This window comes from Suncus etruscus, chromosome 9 (assembly GCF_024139225.1).
Source record: "Suncus etruscus isolate mSunEtr1 chromosome 9, mSunEtr1.pri.cur, whole genome shotgun sequence".
NCBI classification, from domain to species: domain Eukaryota; kingdom Metazoa; phylum Chordata; class Mammalia; order Eulipotyphla; family Soricidae; genus Suncus; species Suncus etruscus.
In genome coordinates, this window is record NC_064856.1 from 110222548 (window position 1) to 110237538 (window position 14991).

General features: G+C 52.9%; 2 protein-coding genes across 4 annotated transcripts in view; both read left to right on the forward strand.

Moving 5' to 3' along the window:
* The first annotated feature begins 5501 nt into the window (after positions 1-5501).
* RBM14 (RNA binding motif protein 14) lies at positions 5502-14906 on the forward strand. Of its 2 annotated transcripts, XM_049780201.1 has the most exons (3): positions 5502-5838; positions 11842-13306; positions 14027-14906. In XM_049780201.1, the coding sequence occupies exons 1-3, from the start codon at positions 5502-5504 to the stop codon at positions 14232-14234; spliced, it is 2010 nt and encodes a 669-aa protein (XP_049636158.1). In that variant the 3' UTR covers positions 14235-14906. The 2 variants fall into 2 exon arrangements, with proteins under 2 accessions (XP_049636158.1, XP_049636160.1); XM_049780203.1 differs by lacking the exon at positions 11842-13306 and having other exon boundaries at positions 14027-14186.
* RBM4 (RNA binding motif protein 4) overlaps positions 5732-14991 on the forward strand; it is a 28431-nt gene continuing 19171 nt past the window's right edge. For both annotated transcript variants that reach the window (XM_049780209.1, XM_049780211.1), the window contains exon 1: positions 5732-5838. The gene's annotated coding sequence lies outside the window, so the exon portion shown is untranslated. The remainder of the gene's footprint in view (positions 5839-14991) is intronic.

The following is a 14991-nucleotide window of genomic DNA, read 5'->3' on the forward strand; positions in this document are numbered from 1 at the left end:
TTTATTTATTTGTTTGTTTGTTTTGGGTCACACCCAGCAGCGCTGAAGATACTCCTGGTTCTGTGCTCAGAAATCACCCCTGGCAGGCTCAGGAGACCATATGAGATGCCAGGATTTGAATCACCCTCTTTCCTAGATCAGCTGTGTGCAAGGCAAATGCCCTATTACTCTGCTATCTTCCTGGCCTCAGCCCCCTTTTTTTAAAAAAAAATCTTTAGCCACATCTGTTTGTGCTCATGTTACTTTTGATTCAGCACTCAGGAATTACCTACCGGTACTCCTGGCATGCTCAGGGGACCATACAGGATGCGGGGGATTGAACCCAGTTCAATCATGTGCAAGGCAAGCACCCTCCCCACTCTGGCCCCCATAAATCTAGTTTTTATATGCTCTGGGAAACCAAAATCTTCCTGTGACTTGCTTTATGGTACTATTTAACACTGTAATGGGAACATGCAAGGGAGCCTGCAGTGCCCTGGAGGTCCATCTGGAGTGGGTGACTCACTGCCAGGCTCTGCCCTAAAGACTGCGAAAACTGTGTTAACTCTCCTGACAGTATTACAATGTTGACTTGGTTATCACTTTTGATAGATGTAGCCCAGATGGTTACAAAACTTGCCCAACAAGACAGTCTTTTTAGCTTCAGATGGTCCCAGTCCCTTTTAACCAGCATATTGATTTCTCCTTGTAAAGGCTGGAAAGGCTAGGTAGAGTTTTCAGAAAAAAAAAAAAAAAGTTTGGGGTCAGAGAGATAGCATAGAGGTAAGGCATTTGCCTCTCATACAGAGAGGGTCGGTGGTTCGAATCCAGCATCCCATATGGTCCCCTGAGCCTGCCAGGAGTGATTTCTAACTGTAAAGCCAGGAGTAACCCCTGAGCGCTGCCAGGTATGACTCAAAAACCAAAAAAAAAAAAAAAAAAAAGAAGTTTGAGTTTTTGGATCTCATCTAGTGGTGCTCAGGGATTACTCCTGGTTCTGTATTTAGGAGTTACTCCTGGTAGTTCTTGGGGACCATATGGGTTGCCTGGGGTCAAATTCAGGTAGGCAGTGAACAAGGCAAACACATTACCAGCTGGACTATTGTTCTGGCTCCAGAAATAAAATTGTTCTAAGAAAAAAATAACTATTAAATAAAATATTGGGGGCTGGAGCAATAGTACAGTGGGAAGGGTGCTTGCCTTGCAGATAGCAGACCAGATTTAATCCCTGCTACCCTGTATAGTTCCCTGAGCCCCATCAGGAATGATCTGTGGGTACAGATCTGTAGGGTCGTGTGTGTGTGTGTGTGTGTGTGTGTGTGTGTGTGTGTGTGTGTGTTATGACAATGCACTTTATTTTATTAAAATGCACCTTGGGGCTGGAGTGGAGACAGGAGGGCATTTGCCTTGCTGCAGCCAACCCAGGTTCTATCCTGGCTTCTCACAAGGACTACCAGTAATAATTTCTGTGAGGGAGAGTAAGCTGCCCACCAAACCAGCAGTCCTATATTAAAACCTTCTTTGCACAACTGCCCCAGGGGAGAGAGTGGTAGAAAAAAGGCTTAGCAGGAGCTAGTTCTATCCAGGTGGGTCTTTGACAAGTAGAGAAAGAGGGTAGGTAGGAGGAGGGGCAAGGAAGCTAGGGAAGGTTTTCCTTTTGGATGAAAACAAGTCATAAACCAACACCTCTCCCAAAACAAACAATAAACAAAAAAACCAAAACCACACAAGAAAACACACTTGCTTATAACGGAGTGGAGTGGATCAATTCCTGGCAGTACATATGGTTCTCCAAGGAAGGAGGGAGGGAGGAGAGCGAGAGAGAGGGGAGGGAGGGAGGGAGGGAGGAGGGAGGGAGAGAGAGAGAGAGAGAGAGAGAGAGAGAGAGAGAGAGAGAGAGAGAGAGTTTTGAGACATCTGAGCCTTGGCCAAGAATAGTCCCCTAGCACTACCAGGTGTGTCCTTCCTGATACAAAAAAAAAAAAAGCACAACACACAGAACACTTACGGTATAATGATACTTGAATATTGTTCCAGACTAGAAGGTCTGGCGGGTAGTGTTGTAGGTGTCTGAGGTTTTAGGGCCAGCTTTTTGCTAGAGAACGGTGTGGCATGTGGGAGGCTCTGGGTTAGACCCAGACCCTGTAAAATAGACAAATTCTTGTTGGGAGCTGGGGAGATAGTGCAGCAGAGTGCTTAAGTGCATGCCTGGTGTGCACAGGGAACCAGGTTTGGTCCTGTATACTGGGTGCAGCACCAATGGAGTGCCCCCTCCAAAAAACGAACTCCCCAAAAGACTCAAAAATTCTAGTTTGCAAACTAAACTTTTACTGATTTTTTTTTTTTTACTATGCCCCTTACAAGGTGTGAAAGATCTGATTGGATTTCACTTAGGGCTCAAGATGACCTTGTATGCACCTATGCTTTATGAACTAAGACAAAGAGCACAAATATCTCTATGCAAACTTTAGCATATCTGCCCCCAAATGGAAATAATCCAGATGGAAACTAGCTGTAGCACATCCAGACACTGATTCACTGTGGGCAAGACAACCATAGTAACTGATAAAGGGAATTAACCCAAACCACCTGCATTGTGCTCCTCAGAGAAGCTGGATCCACAAAGCTACGTGATGTATGACTCCATTGGTGTGACATTTGTGAAAAGACAAAACCAGATCAGAAAAATGTCAATGCTGGTGGAGACTGGGGGAGGGGGGAAAATGAGACTAAGGACAGCAGAAGAACAGATAGGATAGGATAGATTGGATAGGCCAGAGCACTACCTGAGTGGGGTTTGCAGCAGTAGCTTCCTGCTTGCTTGTTCACTTTAGTAAAACTGCCATCCCAACCCCACCCCAAAGAATGAGTCACTGGAGTTGGAGAGATAGTACAGAGATGGTGAGGCACTTGCCCTACACGCACCTGACCTGACTTTGAGCCCCAGCCTCCCATATGGTCCTCCAGGGAACACTAGGAGGGTTCCTGAGCTCAGAACTAAGAGTAACCCCCCCTCCAGCACCTGGAGTAAAATGGAAGTAAACACAAAAGGATCATTGTCACTATGTAAATTATACTCTATTGAAGTATGCCAGTATACCCTATCTTGACTTTTGTATGGGAGCTGTGCACACTTGGCTATGCTCAGAGCTAGATATTCAGGGGACCATATGTCTTAGCATTTTTTTGTCTTTGGGAAACACTTGGAGGTGCTCAGGGGTAACTCTTGGCGGCTCGGGGTACCCTTGGGATGCCTGATATTGAACCCTGGCCTGCAGAGTGCAAGACAAAATACCCTACTAGCTCTCCTCTCCTCAGATCTCCTAGAGTCTTAGCACTTTTCAAAAACAGCTAAGGGGGTGGAAACAGTTCGGAATTTCATTGGCAGAGGAATAGATAAACAATATATGATGTACAAACAATGGAATACAATTCCTCCCTAAGAATGGAGGAAATTCTGACTGTTATCTCATGGTTGATCCTTGAGGACATTTTGTTAGTTTTTATGGGACCACTCCTAAGGGTGCTAGGGCGTGGGCATGCAGTGCAGGGTTCCGAATCAAGGACTCACATATTTATATGAGCTGTTTCTTCATAAAATTCAATGAACAAAGAAAACCAGGGCCTGGGTCTGTGACTCAGAGATAGAGCATTTGCTTTTCATGTATGAGGCCCTGTATTTTTTGTTGTTGTTTGTTTGCTTTTTGGGTCACACTCAGCAGCGCTCAAAGACTACTCTGCTCTCTCAGAAATCACTCCTGACAGGCTCAGGAATGCCAGTAATGGAACCCAGGTTCGTCCCAGGTGGGCTGAGAGCAAGGCAAAAAACTCCCTACCGCTGAATTATCACTCTGGGCCCTGGTCTGGTCTTCTGGAGAGATTCCAATCTGGAATGTTTCTGTGTCACTAATGGGAAATGTGCTCACAGTTGGAGGGTGGGGGGCTCACCCTTCCTTCCCCTTTTGGAACTCATACCCGGTTAAGCATAGTGTGAGCGCTGCCTTCCAATGACCCCGGGATTTGACTGCTTGGCCAGAAAGCTGTGACTGTCATGGTCTCTCTGGCCGTCACTTCTCTCCGGTTTTGCTGTGGAGGTAATTGTGCTGAGCAAATTCTTTTCTGTGGCTGTTAGGCCACACTCTCTTGGTGCTCAGGGGCCACTCCCAATTTGGTGCCTCAGGAGCTTGGAGAATGGGGTGGTACTGGGATGCAAAAGGGCCTCCTTCCAGTGAGATTTTTTCTTCAGCGCATTTTTATTTTTATCCTTAACAAGCAGTTCGAATGATCCTTATAAAGCAATGAAACTCCCCCCCCCCCACACACACACACTCTGGTAGTACTCAGGAATCACTCCTAGCAAGCCGGTAATAGGCAAAAAATTTTTTCTCTTTTTTTTTGGTTTTGGGACCACACCCAGCAGTGCTCAGGAAATCCTTCCAGAAGGGGCTCCTGGAACCGCCTGGGGTACCTGCGGGCAGAGAATCCGAGGTGTGCTATGCAAAAAGCTCTACCAATCCCCGGGCCAGGCAACATTTTGAAATTTATATTTACGTAAATATCGGTTTTGAGACTGAGTTTCTTTGGAAAGCATCAACTTTGGCCTCTCAGCGACCCTCCTTCGGGCTTCCTTTTCGAATACTCTGAACCATTTCAAACAGCCTGCACGAGAGGGACCCCTCGTTTCAAGGAAGAGACAGGATTAAAAGCAAAACCAAACACCAACCCCCCTCCAAAAAGCCCCAAATTTGGGGCTCCCTCCCCCCCAAAAAAGCGCCCTCCCAGCCCCATCAAGGAAGAGACAGAGAGGATTTCCAAAATAACTCCACAACTGTTTCTAGCGCCCTCCAGGCTCCTGGCAGGAGGAGACAAGTCAGGCACGCGCTTGCAAGGGGAATGAATGGACGTCGCGTCCAGCCCCGTCCCCAGCGGGGCCTTTCGGGGCGACGCAGCCTCGCAGCCCCTCGGCCCACGGGCAGTGTGTGCCCGCTTCCTCCCGCGGCCTTGACTTCTCGCCCGCCACCTCCCGGCTCGGGACGGGGTTCGCGCGACTCCGAGAGCCCGGACCGAGCTGCCCTTCGGGGCCGGCGGCCGCAGCAGAGCGGAGCGGAGGCCTCGGGGCCCGACTAGGCCTCGGAGCGCCGGCGCGGGCGGCCGCCCACTTCCCCCGTCCTCCGTCCTCCGTCCCCCTCCCCCGGGGCCGAGGCGGTTGGTCGCGCGCGCTGGCCTTGCCCCGCCCCCGCGGCGAAGCAGCGGGCCGGCGGCCCTCCGCGGTTGGCTGCGCCGCCGTCCATCTCCCGTCGGCCGCTCTGATTGGCCGAGCGCCGCGCGGGGAAGCGGGCCCTGATTGGCCGGCCCGGCGCGCCTGCGCGGCGGGGTTCTCGCTCGCCAGCCATTCGCGAGGAGGACTGCGGGCCGGCCGGACGCTCGGCGGTCGCGGGAGGAGGCGGAGCGGTTCCCGGCGCTCCGGGAAGGCAGGGGAGCGGGGCGAGGCGAGGCGAGGCGAGGCGCGGCGGGCGAGCGCGATGAAGATCTTCGTGGGCAACGTGGACGGCGCCGACACGACGCCCGAGGAGCTGGCGGCGCTCTTCAAGCCCTACGGCACGGTCATGAGCTGCGCCGTCATGAAGCAGTTCGCCTTCGTGCACATGCGCGAGAACATGGGCGCGCTGCGCGCCATCGAGGCCCTGCACGGGCACGAGTTGCGGCCGGGGCGCGCGCTGGTGGTGGAGATGTCGCGCCCGCGGCCCCTCAACACCTGGAAGATCTTCGTGGGCAACGTGTCGGCCGCCTGCACGAGCCAGGAGCTGCGCAGCCTCTTCGAGCGGCGCGGGCGCGTCATCGAGTGCGACGTGGTGAAAGGTAGCGCGGGGCGCGGCGGCGGCGGCGGCGGGCGGCGGCTGTCGGGCGCGCGCGGGCCACCGCGCGGTGGGCGGGGCCGGGCGGGCCGGGGCGGAGGCGTCGGGGTGCCGCTCCGAGCGGGCGGGCGGGCTGGCGGCCCCGCGCGCGGCACCCCGCCACGCCCGGCCCCACCGGCTCCGGGCGGCGTTTCGGGGCGCGCGTGTATCGGGGCGCGCCTGGCACCGGCTCCCGGGCCTGGCCTCGAGCGAACTGGCGGGCGCCAGCCGGACCGTGGAGCGGGGGAAGATCTCGCCGCTCCCCACTTCCTCGCCGGACGTCGGTCGCTCGCTCGGTCGCTCGGTCGGACGAGGGAAGCGGGGGAGAGAGAGGAAGGTGGGTGCTGAGCGTCCGAGGTCCCTCCCGATGAATGCTCCCCAGCGAGCGAGCGAGCGAGCGGAAGGTAACGGGGCCCTGGGACGTTTTTTGCTGGGATCTCGGAAGACGTGGCCGGCCTTGGGGCTCGATCGCGGGCCCGGTGACAGCGGGAGGGGGGGACCCCCCTCCCGAACGAGCCACTGACTCGCGCCCGGCAGAGTGCGCTTTCCACGCCATCCACCGCCCGCAAGCTGGTGTTTGCCCCGCCCCGTCCCCCCGTTTCCCCCCCAGCTTTGGGGCCCCCCCACGAGCATCTCTGAGTTGGAAACCCCGACCCTTTCTCTCTCAAGGCCGCTTCTCCGTATCCTTTACTCGGCCCAGTCCGCGCCCCCCGCCCCCCCCCAGGCCCCTGTCATTCGCTGCGGAGCTCGGTGGTCTTGCTGGGCGTCTATGGGGACCGAGTGGGGTTTGGGGAGGGGCGCGTGAGATTAAATATGGGCGGGGGGGGGAGGTTCTTTGGTCCTCTTGGCTCCAGTAGCCGAATCTGGCCGCTTCCTGCTTGCCCTTAGAGGGAAGTGGATCGCCCTCATTTAGGCCTCTTTGCTTCTGGGCGACCCAGTTCACTTTTTCCATAGTCTGGGTTGGGTACTTGTCCCCAAACTTTTAGTTTGCCGTTGGCCACGTTGGCTGGGCTGGCCCTTGTGCCCGTGGCCAGTCTCACTTTCCTTGGGTGCAGGGGACACGCCATGGCCAAGCCCCCCCCCCCCTTGCCTTGGAGGACCCGCCCTGGGAGTCTACGGCCCTTTGGTGGTGCTGGAGTCTCACCTGCTCCTGCCCTGTGTGAGGTTTCTGCTTGGAGGGAAAGTAGGAGGGGGGGTAGGCACTCAGTCTTTTCCACCAGGAGACTTAAACCCACTGTCCCTGGAGCCACACAGCTTTGAGGCCACTCATGGTCCCCCGTCACCCGGGAAGTGTGAAAGGGTTGTGGTCTCCTCTGCATTAATCCTGCATTCTATTTCCTCAACTCAGGTTATGCAAGTCCACGGCCTTCCGGAATCGGGTTTTCCTGCTGGGTTTTGTTCTGAGGCGGGCTGGATGGTGCATGGGTTTTGCTTCTGTTTAGCATCTAAGAGTGGGAAGGGCCTCACCTTGGGCACCTTGTCAGGAAATGAATGGATGGGAGGGGGCTGCCAGTGGATTTGGGGTTTCAGTGACCTGCCACGACTCCCTGCGGCTCCTAGGCCAGTGGCTTCTTGCTTCAGAATCTGCACCCTAGCATGGAGTGGGGAGCCTTTTTGGAGCTGCTCCTGGCCAGGAAGCTTGTTTTTAGGTAGAGAAGTGGAAAGGCTGGGCTGAGTGCCTTTGGGGTGACACATAGCCACAGTGGGTGTCAGGAGTGCCATGAGATGAAGTATTGTGACAACTGCATGTGGTTTGAGTATTCCTGGCTGATTTATAGCGAGTTAGGGCTTTGTGCCTTTTGTCCCTTTGCGAACGTTTGCCGAGCAGAAATACATTGACTTCAGAGGTCAGCTTGGAGAGAAGAAAATGGGACCCAGGGGGTGCACTCTCTGCAGATACCTGCCACCCTTTTGGGTTGAAGGAAATTGAAAGGGTGTGATTTGGGAATTTCCCCACGTCAGGTGTGTACAAGGCAAGCCTTCCAGCCAAAAGTGAGTTTTTTTTAAGGTGGGAACAGAATAGAAATGGCCTCTCTACAAAGATCTACAAAGAGCTTTCTGAGTTCTTGGACTGGGGGAATGGGCACTCTGGTGACTCTTGTACTGGCTGCCAGGTCTTTGAAAAGCACAGAAGCCTGGCAGTGTAGGGGACAACCAGTTCTGTTTTATTTTGCACTGGGAAGGGGGAGTTCCTTGGTTCCTTGGAGCTTAGATATAGTTTGCAGAGCAAAAATCTCCATAGCAACAGCATTGTAACCACTTTCCACAGTTCCATTCTATTGGGTGTTTGAAGATCTGATGCAGAACACCTAACTCACAGCATTAACAATCATTTACAGGCTTAAAGGGATCTGAATGGCCTAAGAGAAAATTGCATTTGAGGGTGACCATTCCTGTTGGAAGATAGTGCTGTAGTTTAAATGCAGAAGTTTTTCCCCATTAGGAAAGGAAATTCTTTTGTGCGGTATTTGTTTTGGTTTGGTTTGGTTTTAAGACCACACCCGCCAATGCTGAGGGGTGACTCCTGTCTCTGCACTTGGGGATCCAACTGGCTCAACCATGTTCAAATGCCCTCCCCACTGTGCTATCTCCAGCCCTAGAAATTCTTTTTCTGGATTCAGTGAATTCAATGATCCTGGAGGAGTTTGGTGCCACCAGACCATGGGTGGACCTAACACCAGACATGAATTCTAGCTCCTTTCGTATAGGTTCTCTTCTGGAACTGCCTCTCTGGTGGGCCACTGCAACTCCCCAGAGGTGGTGTGTGGAGGGTTGGGTTGGGTTTTGTGGTTTTTTGTTTTTGTTCTTGAAGGTTGGAGGTTAGTGACACATTTGATAGGGCTGAGATTGGGTTAGGTTCGTTGATTGGTCTGTTGACCATTCCTTCACACATTTCTCCACCATTAGACTTATTAACGTCTTTGGTTTCTTAACCCCACCTCATTTTTGGACCACATTCAGTGATTCTCTGGTCACTTCTAGTGGGCTTGTAGGGTCTTATGGGATGGGGGAATCAAATCCAGATTAGCAGTGCTAAGGTGCTAGTAAGCACCTTACTGCTTTACTATCTCTCTAGCCATGACTTAGCAACTTATAAAATTCAGTTATATTGGATCAGAGAGATAGTATAGTGGGTAGGGTGCTTGCCTGTATGCATCTAACCCAGGTTATATTCCCAGTACCTCATATGGTTCCCAGTCTGCCAGGAGTGATCCCTGAGCTGGTTGTGCACCCAAAAATAAATATTTTTCAAATATTCAGATTTCATAACTTGGTCTTTGTTCTGTTTTGTTTTGTTTTTGTTTTTGGGTCACACCCAGCAGCACTCAGGGGCTACTCCAGGTTCTACTCTCAGAAACCACCCCCGGCAGGGAATGCCAGGATTCAAAACACCATCCTTCTGCATGAAAGGCAAACACCCTACCGCTGTACTATTTCTCCGGTCCCATAACTTGGTCTTTCTAATAGAACCCAGCAAAGTAGAAAATAGTGGAATGTCTGGTTGCTCTTGTAAAAAAAAACAAATGGAACGTTTTTTCGTGTTGGGTATTTTTTTTTTTTTTTTTTTGGGAGTAAGGAATCTGGGTAGGCTTGCCAGCCCCATGTTCTGGTGTTGCATTCTTTTCTGTGCCGAAGGGTGTCTCTGCAGCTGCCCATGTCAGACTTCTGCTGGCCATCGCCGCCTGTGTCATTCCCTTGAATGTTAATATGGCCTCTGCTTTATTTTCAAATTAAAAAAATTTTTTGGCTAGAGTACAGTGGGGAGAGTCCTTATCTTGCATGCAACTGGCTCAGATTTTGATCTCTGGCATCCCATATGGTCCTCAGGGAACTACAGGGAGTGATCCCTGAGCGCAGAGCCAGGGGTAAAGCCCTGAGCACAGTCAAGTGGGGCCCCAGAACAAAATACCGTGTGTATGGTGGGGAGCACAGAGTGATGTACAACGGGTAGGGATCTTGCCTTCTATGTGACCGACCTACCGGGGTTCAACCCTGGCATTTGATAAAATGCCCTCAAGCACAGTCAGGAGTAATTCCAGCATTCAGAGTCAAAAATAACTCTTAAGCATTGCTGGGTGTGGTCCAAAAGCAAAATTTAAAAATCTATGTCTATTTTGATTTGGGGGCCTATTCCCAGCTGGCTCATTGCTCTGTTGCACCCAGAGGTGCTGGGGCATTCTGTGCTGGAGGTGCCACAAATGCCCCAGCCCTGAATGTAGCTCCAGACTCTGCTTTCATGCTGATCTCAGGCCATCTATTTTTAGGTCATTCTGCACAGGATGGATGGATGGAGAGGAGGACTCAGAACAGTTGGAGCAGCCTGTGGCGAGTGGGAAAGGGTTTTTTTGCTTTTTATGTAGGAAGCTCAGGATCTGGTCTGGCCATGGGGACTTGAGACAGAGCTGTCTTGTTTGCTCACCTCCAGGTTTGCATGTGTAGTTAACACTGTCCACTGTTTCACTTGGACTGTGCAAGGCTTGAACAACCATCACATTTGATCATCCTGTAGCTGTTTATTCTTTACAGGGCCCTCTTTCCTTCTCATTCCACTTTCCTGACTCAGGTAGGTAGGACCGATTTGTCAAAAGGAGAAGTGAATTGTAAATTCCTTGAAACATAGTGACCCACTGATTGCTGGGTGTGCCTCTGAGGCCTTTTACTTTCTAATCTAGGATTTCCTGTGCTACATGCTGTCCTTCTGATGTTATCAGTTACAGGAGATTGGGGTTGTTGGCATTGCCACAAATCCACGAAAATGGTGGACTCTATAAGGAGCACGGCATCTCAGTATGGAAGTTTCAGGTCATTTGTTTATATAGGCCCTCTGAGATGGAATTAGGGAAATTCATCTAGGTAGTTCATTTCCTTAACTGTTGAGCAATAGGGGCGGGGCACTTGGACTCTTCTCAGAGTAGCTAAAGGTCAAGGTGGGATTAAGTTTGGGGCCCTGTTTTCCAAAACATGATTTTATCAGTGTCCTCCGATCCTGGTTGCATATTGTGATTTTTGAATTTGAACCGGAACAAGAATTTCTTCCCAAATTTTCCCCTTCCTGAAGTTTTTTGTTCTGTTGGTAGGTCAGACTTTAGAAGTGAGCATCCCTGGCTAGCACCCACCACCACAGTTCCCTTAGGTCCTGTTCTCGGCAGAGCATCTAGTGATACTATTTGTAGCTTTTCTCTTAAGATTGAGGAAGCGAAGATTTCCTGAAGTACCATCTGATCTGTGGCTTTGAGAGCTTTGGGTTCCCCTAAGCTCTGGCTTCTAGCCAGGCTACCCAATTGGCCTGACTCATACGTTGACCTTTGGGCATAGACCAGTGTGGTGAAGGGCCCTTGGAGTTCTGTTTCTATTAGATTTTAAAGGAGGTGGACCCTAGAAATTGTGAATGTTTTTGTCCAGCTGGAAATTTGCCATGATGGTGCTTTGCTCTACCTTTCAGGATCGTGCTAAGGCCAGATTATGTCCTGTGCAAAAAGGGTGGATCATCATAAAGAATTGTGTACATTTCGTCTCTTAACTTTAGTTGGGCTGAGTTTGGCTGAGACATGGGCCAGGCCGGGATGTTGTTTGTGTTTCCAGAGTTAGGCGTTAAGTGAACTTGAATTAGAGAGTGAATGATTAAGGAATCTTCTCTATTTTGTCTGCTGGTTTATGTTTTTAGGAGCTGTGATGGTTTCTGTTGTTCGTCATCTTTGCTGTTTCTTTGACCTGGAAGTAGGATCAAGTGACTGAGAGATGGGGAGAGAAGGTGAAGGAAAGCCGTGCAGGCAAAGATGACTGGGATAGTCAGAAACTTGATTAGATGTGAGCCATGTTTTGTGAGAAACTCCTGGAGAGCATGGATGATTTAGAGGCCTGGAGGTAGCTGGCAACAGCTGGGTGCTGTTGTGTGTCCACCTTGGGACCCATTAGGTAGCATGCCCTGCCCCCCTAATTGCTAACCCTCTGTCTGCTGCTTTATCAGACTACGCGTTTGTTCACATGGAGAATGAAGCAGATGCCAAAGCCGCCATCGCGCAGCTCAACGGCAAAGAAGTGAAGGGCAAGCGCATCAACGTGGAACTCTCAACCAAGGGTCAGAAGAAGGGGCCTGGCCTGGCTGTCCAGACTGGGGACAAGACCAAGAAACCAGGGGCCGGGGATACGGCATTCCCTGGAACTGGTGGCTTCTCTGCCACCTTCGACTACCAGCAGGCTTTTGGCAACAGCACTGGTGGTTTTGATGGGCAAGCCCGCCAGCCCACACCACCCTTCTTTGGTCGCGACCGCAGCCCTCTGCGCCGTTCACCTCCCCGAGCTTCTTACGTGGCTCCTCTCACGGCCCAGCCAGCCACCTACCGAGCCCAGCCGTCCGTGTCGCTGGGAGCTGCCTATCGGGCCCAGCCGTCTGCCTCTTTGGGTGTTGGCTATCGGACTCAGCCCATGACGGCCCAGGCAGCCTCTTACCGCGCTCAGCCCTCTGTCTCCCTCGGGGCTCCGTACAGGGGCCAGATGGCCAGCCCTAGCTCCCAGTCTGCCTCAGCGTCCACCCTTGGCCCGTATGGTGGAGCCCAGGCCTCAGCCTCGGCGCTGTCCTCCTACGGGGGTCAGCCTACTGCGGCTTCCTCACTCAACTCCTACGGGGCACAGGGCTCCTCCCTCGCCTCCTATGGTAACCAGCCATCCTCTTATGGGGCGCAGGCTGCCTCTTCCTATGGGGTTCGTGCTGCTGCCTCCTCCTACAGCACCCAGGGAGCAGCTTCCTCCCTTGGCTCCTATGGGGCACAGGCAGCCTCTTACGGGGCCCAGTCTGCAGCCTCCTCACTAGCATATGGGGCACAGGCAGCTTCTTACAATGCCCAGGCTTCAGCCTCTTACAATGCTCAGTCTACCCCATATGCTGCACAGCAGGCAGCTTCCTACTCATCTCAGCCTGCTGCCTATGTGGCACAGCCAGCTACAGCGGCCGCCTATGCCAGCCAGCCAACCGCCTACGCCGCACAGGCCACTACCCCGATGGCTGGCTCCTATGGGGCGCAGCCAGTTGTTCAGACCCAGCTGAACAGTTACGGGGCTCAAGCATCCATGGGCCTGTCGAGCTCTTATGGGGCTCAGTCAGCTGCCGCGGCCACTGGCTCCTATGGCGCTGCCGCGGCGTACGGGGCTCAGCCCTCGGCCACCATGGCTGCTCCTTACCGCACTCAGTCATCGGCCGCGTTGGCTGCTTCCTATGCTGCCCAGCAGCATCCCCAGGCAGCTGCCTCCTACCGTGGCCAGCCAGGCAGTGCCTACGATGGGGCAGGTCAGCCATCTGCAGCCTACCTGTCCATGTCCCAGGGGGCCGTTGCCAACGCCAACAGCACCCCACCGCCCTATGAGCGTACGCGTCTCTCCCCACCCCGGGCCAGCTACGACGATCCCTACAAAAAGGCTGTCGCCATGTCGAAAAGGTACTGTATGCCCCCCCGCCTCTGCCCCCAACTGGGGCTTTGGGCAAGGGGCTAAGGTCGGCATGGGAGGGAAATTGGAGCCATCAGCCGCTCCCTTGATCTGTTCTTCCCCTGGGTGTCTGGAGCCTGAGGGCGGGTGGCGTCTGTGAACTGGGTTGGTACCAGTTAGTCCGGCCGAGGCGAGCATCACCTGCCCTGGCTAGCCAAAGTGCCAGGGGAGCGACTGCCTTGCAGGACTGGTCTGAGCCTTTCCCACTGACTCAATGGGCAAATGCTGGCTTGTGGTCCAAGCTGTGGTGGGGGAGGGTTTGGAAGTGCAGTCCCTTTGGTGCTCACTGGCTAAAGGCAGGGTACATGAGGTGCGACCACGCTGGGCAGTTTGGGGACCTTGCTTTCGTCCGCCGTTGTGTTGCTAACCAGTCAAGGTCTTTGCATAGGGCCCAGGGTGGGTCAGTGCGCTTGTGGTGTGGGGATGTAGAGCAAACCCACTTTTGACACTGCAGAAGGGCGGGATGCCAGGGTGGGCTTGGTTTCCCGCTGAGTCGACTCAGGCTTGATTTCTTGTCCCCATCAGGGTGATGAGCCTTCTGACAACATCTTGTTTGTTGGAGACCAACATGGTCACGCCCGCCCTGCCTGCCCCATTGGCATCTCCCCCTGCCCACCTGGATTCCTGCTCTCAATTGTCTCATTCACCAACTGTCTTCTTCTCTCGACTAGGTATGGTTCCGACCGGCGTTTAGCCGAGCTCTCTGATTACCGCCGTTTATCAGAGTCGCAGCTTTCGTTCCGCCGCTCGCCGACAAAGTCCTCGCTGGATTACCGTCGCCTGCCCGATGCTCATTCTGATTACGCACGCTATTCGGGCTCCTATAATGATTACCTGCGGGCAGCACAGATGCACTCTGGCTACCAGCGCCGCATGTAGGGCCATCCTGGAATGAGGCACCACAGGAAGGGAAAGAGAAGCGTGGGTGGGTGTAGGCCCAGGGTTAACTACGCTGACCCAGACTCTGGTTTTCGGTTTTTCATCCCCTTTACCCTGTGGGCTTTCCCCAGGAGACGATCCCTTTGAGTGTCGGCAGTAATCTTTGTTCCTTAGCCTCTGCAGAAAATCTTGCTACTGGCTCTCGATGTGCGGTTCCCCTCTCTGCTGCCTTCCATCACTCAAGGATGGGAATTTCTTTTACGTTTTATTATTACTATTTTTTTTTTTGCTCCCTTTTATTTTTGTGCGCGATATTTAAGGTCTTCTGGAAGGGGAAGCAGCCTGCAGTTGAGGTCGGCGGCGCCCTTTTCTTTTTAGATGTGCAGGAGGCCGGGAAAGGATTAATTCTTAACCATTTCCTGTGTCCAAGCTGTGCCAGCAGTCCTGAGGGCCCTGACTTTGTCCCTCTGGCTGACCTGCCTCAGTTCCTGTTGGGGTGTTGAGTTGGTGTATGTTCAAGTCCCGATCGACCACTGATGTTCCAGCTTATGCCAAGCAGTGCAGGCCCACACCCCCATCTCCCCAAGTAGGTGGTGTTAGAAAATATTGATTTTTCCCCCCTCCCTTTTGTATGGACTACAAATAAAACTTGGGGCAATTTGCAGTTTGGAACCTGGTTGTCATTGTCTTGATTGCACTCAGTTTCAAGAGGAGCCAATTTGACATCCAGGAAAACGTCAGTTTAGGGGGAAGGCAG

Bases quoted from the DNA above. Each gene is read 5' to 3' on its own strand.
- RBM14 (XM_049780201.1), top strand. From the start codon at position 5,502: ATGAAGATCTTCGTGGGCAACGTGGACGGCGCCGACACGACGCCCGAG. The intron at 5,839-11,841 runs GTAGCGCGGGGC...CTGCTTTATCAG, and splicing joins CGAGTGCGACGTGGTGAAAG to ACTACGCGTTTGTTCACATG. The intron at 13,307-14,026 runs GTACTGTATGCC...TCTCTCGACTAG, and splicing joins GCTGTCGCCATGTCGAAAAG to GTATGGTTCCGACCGGCGTT.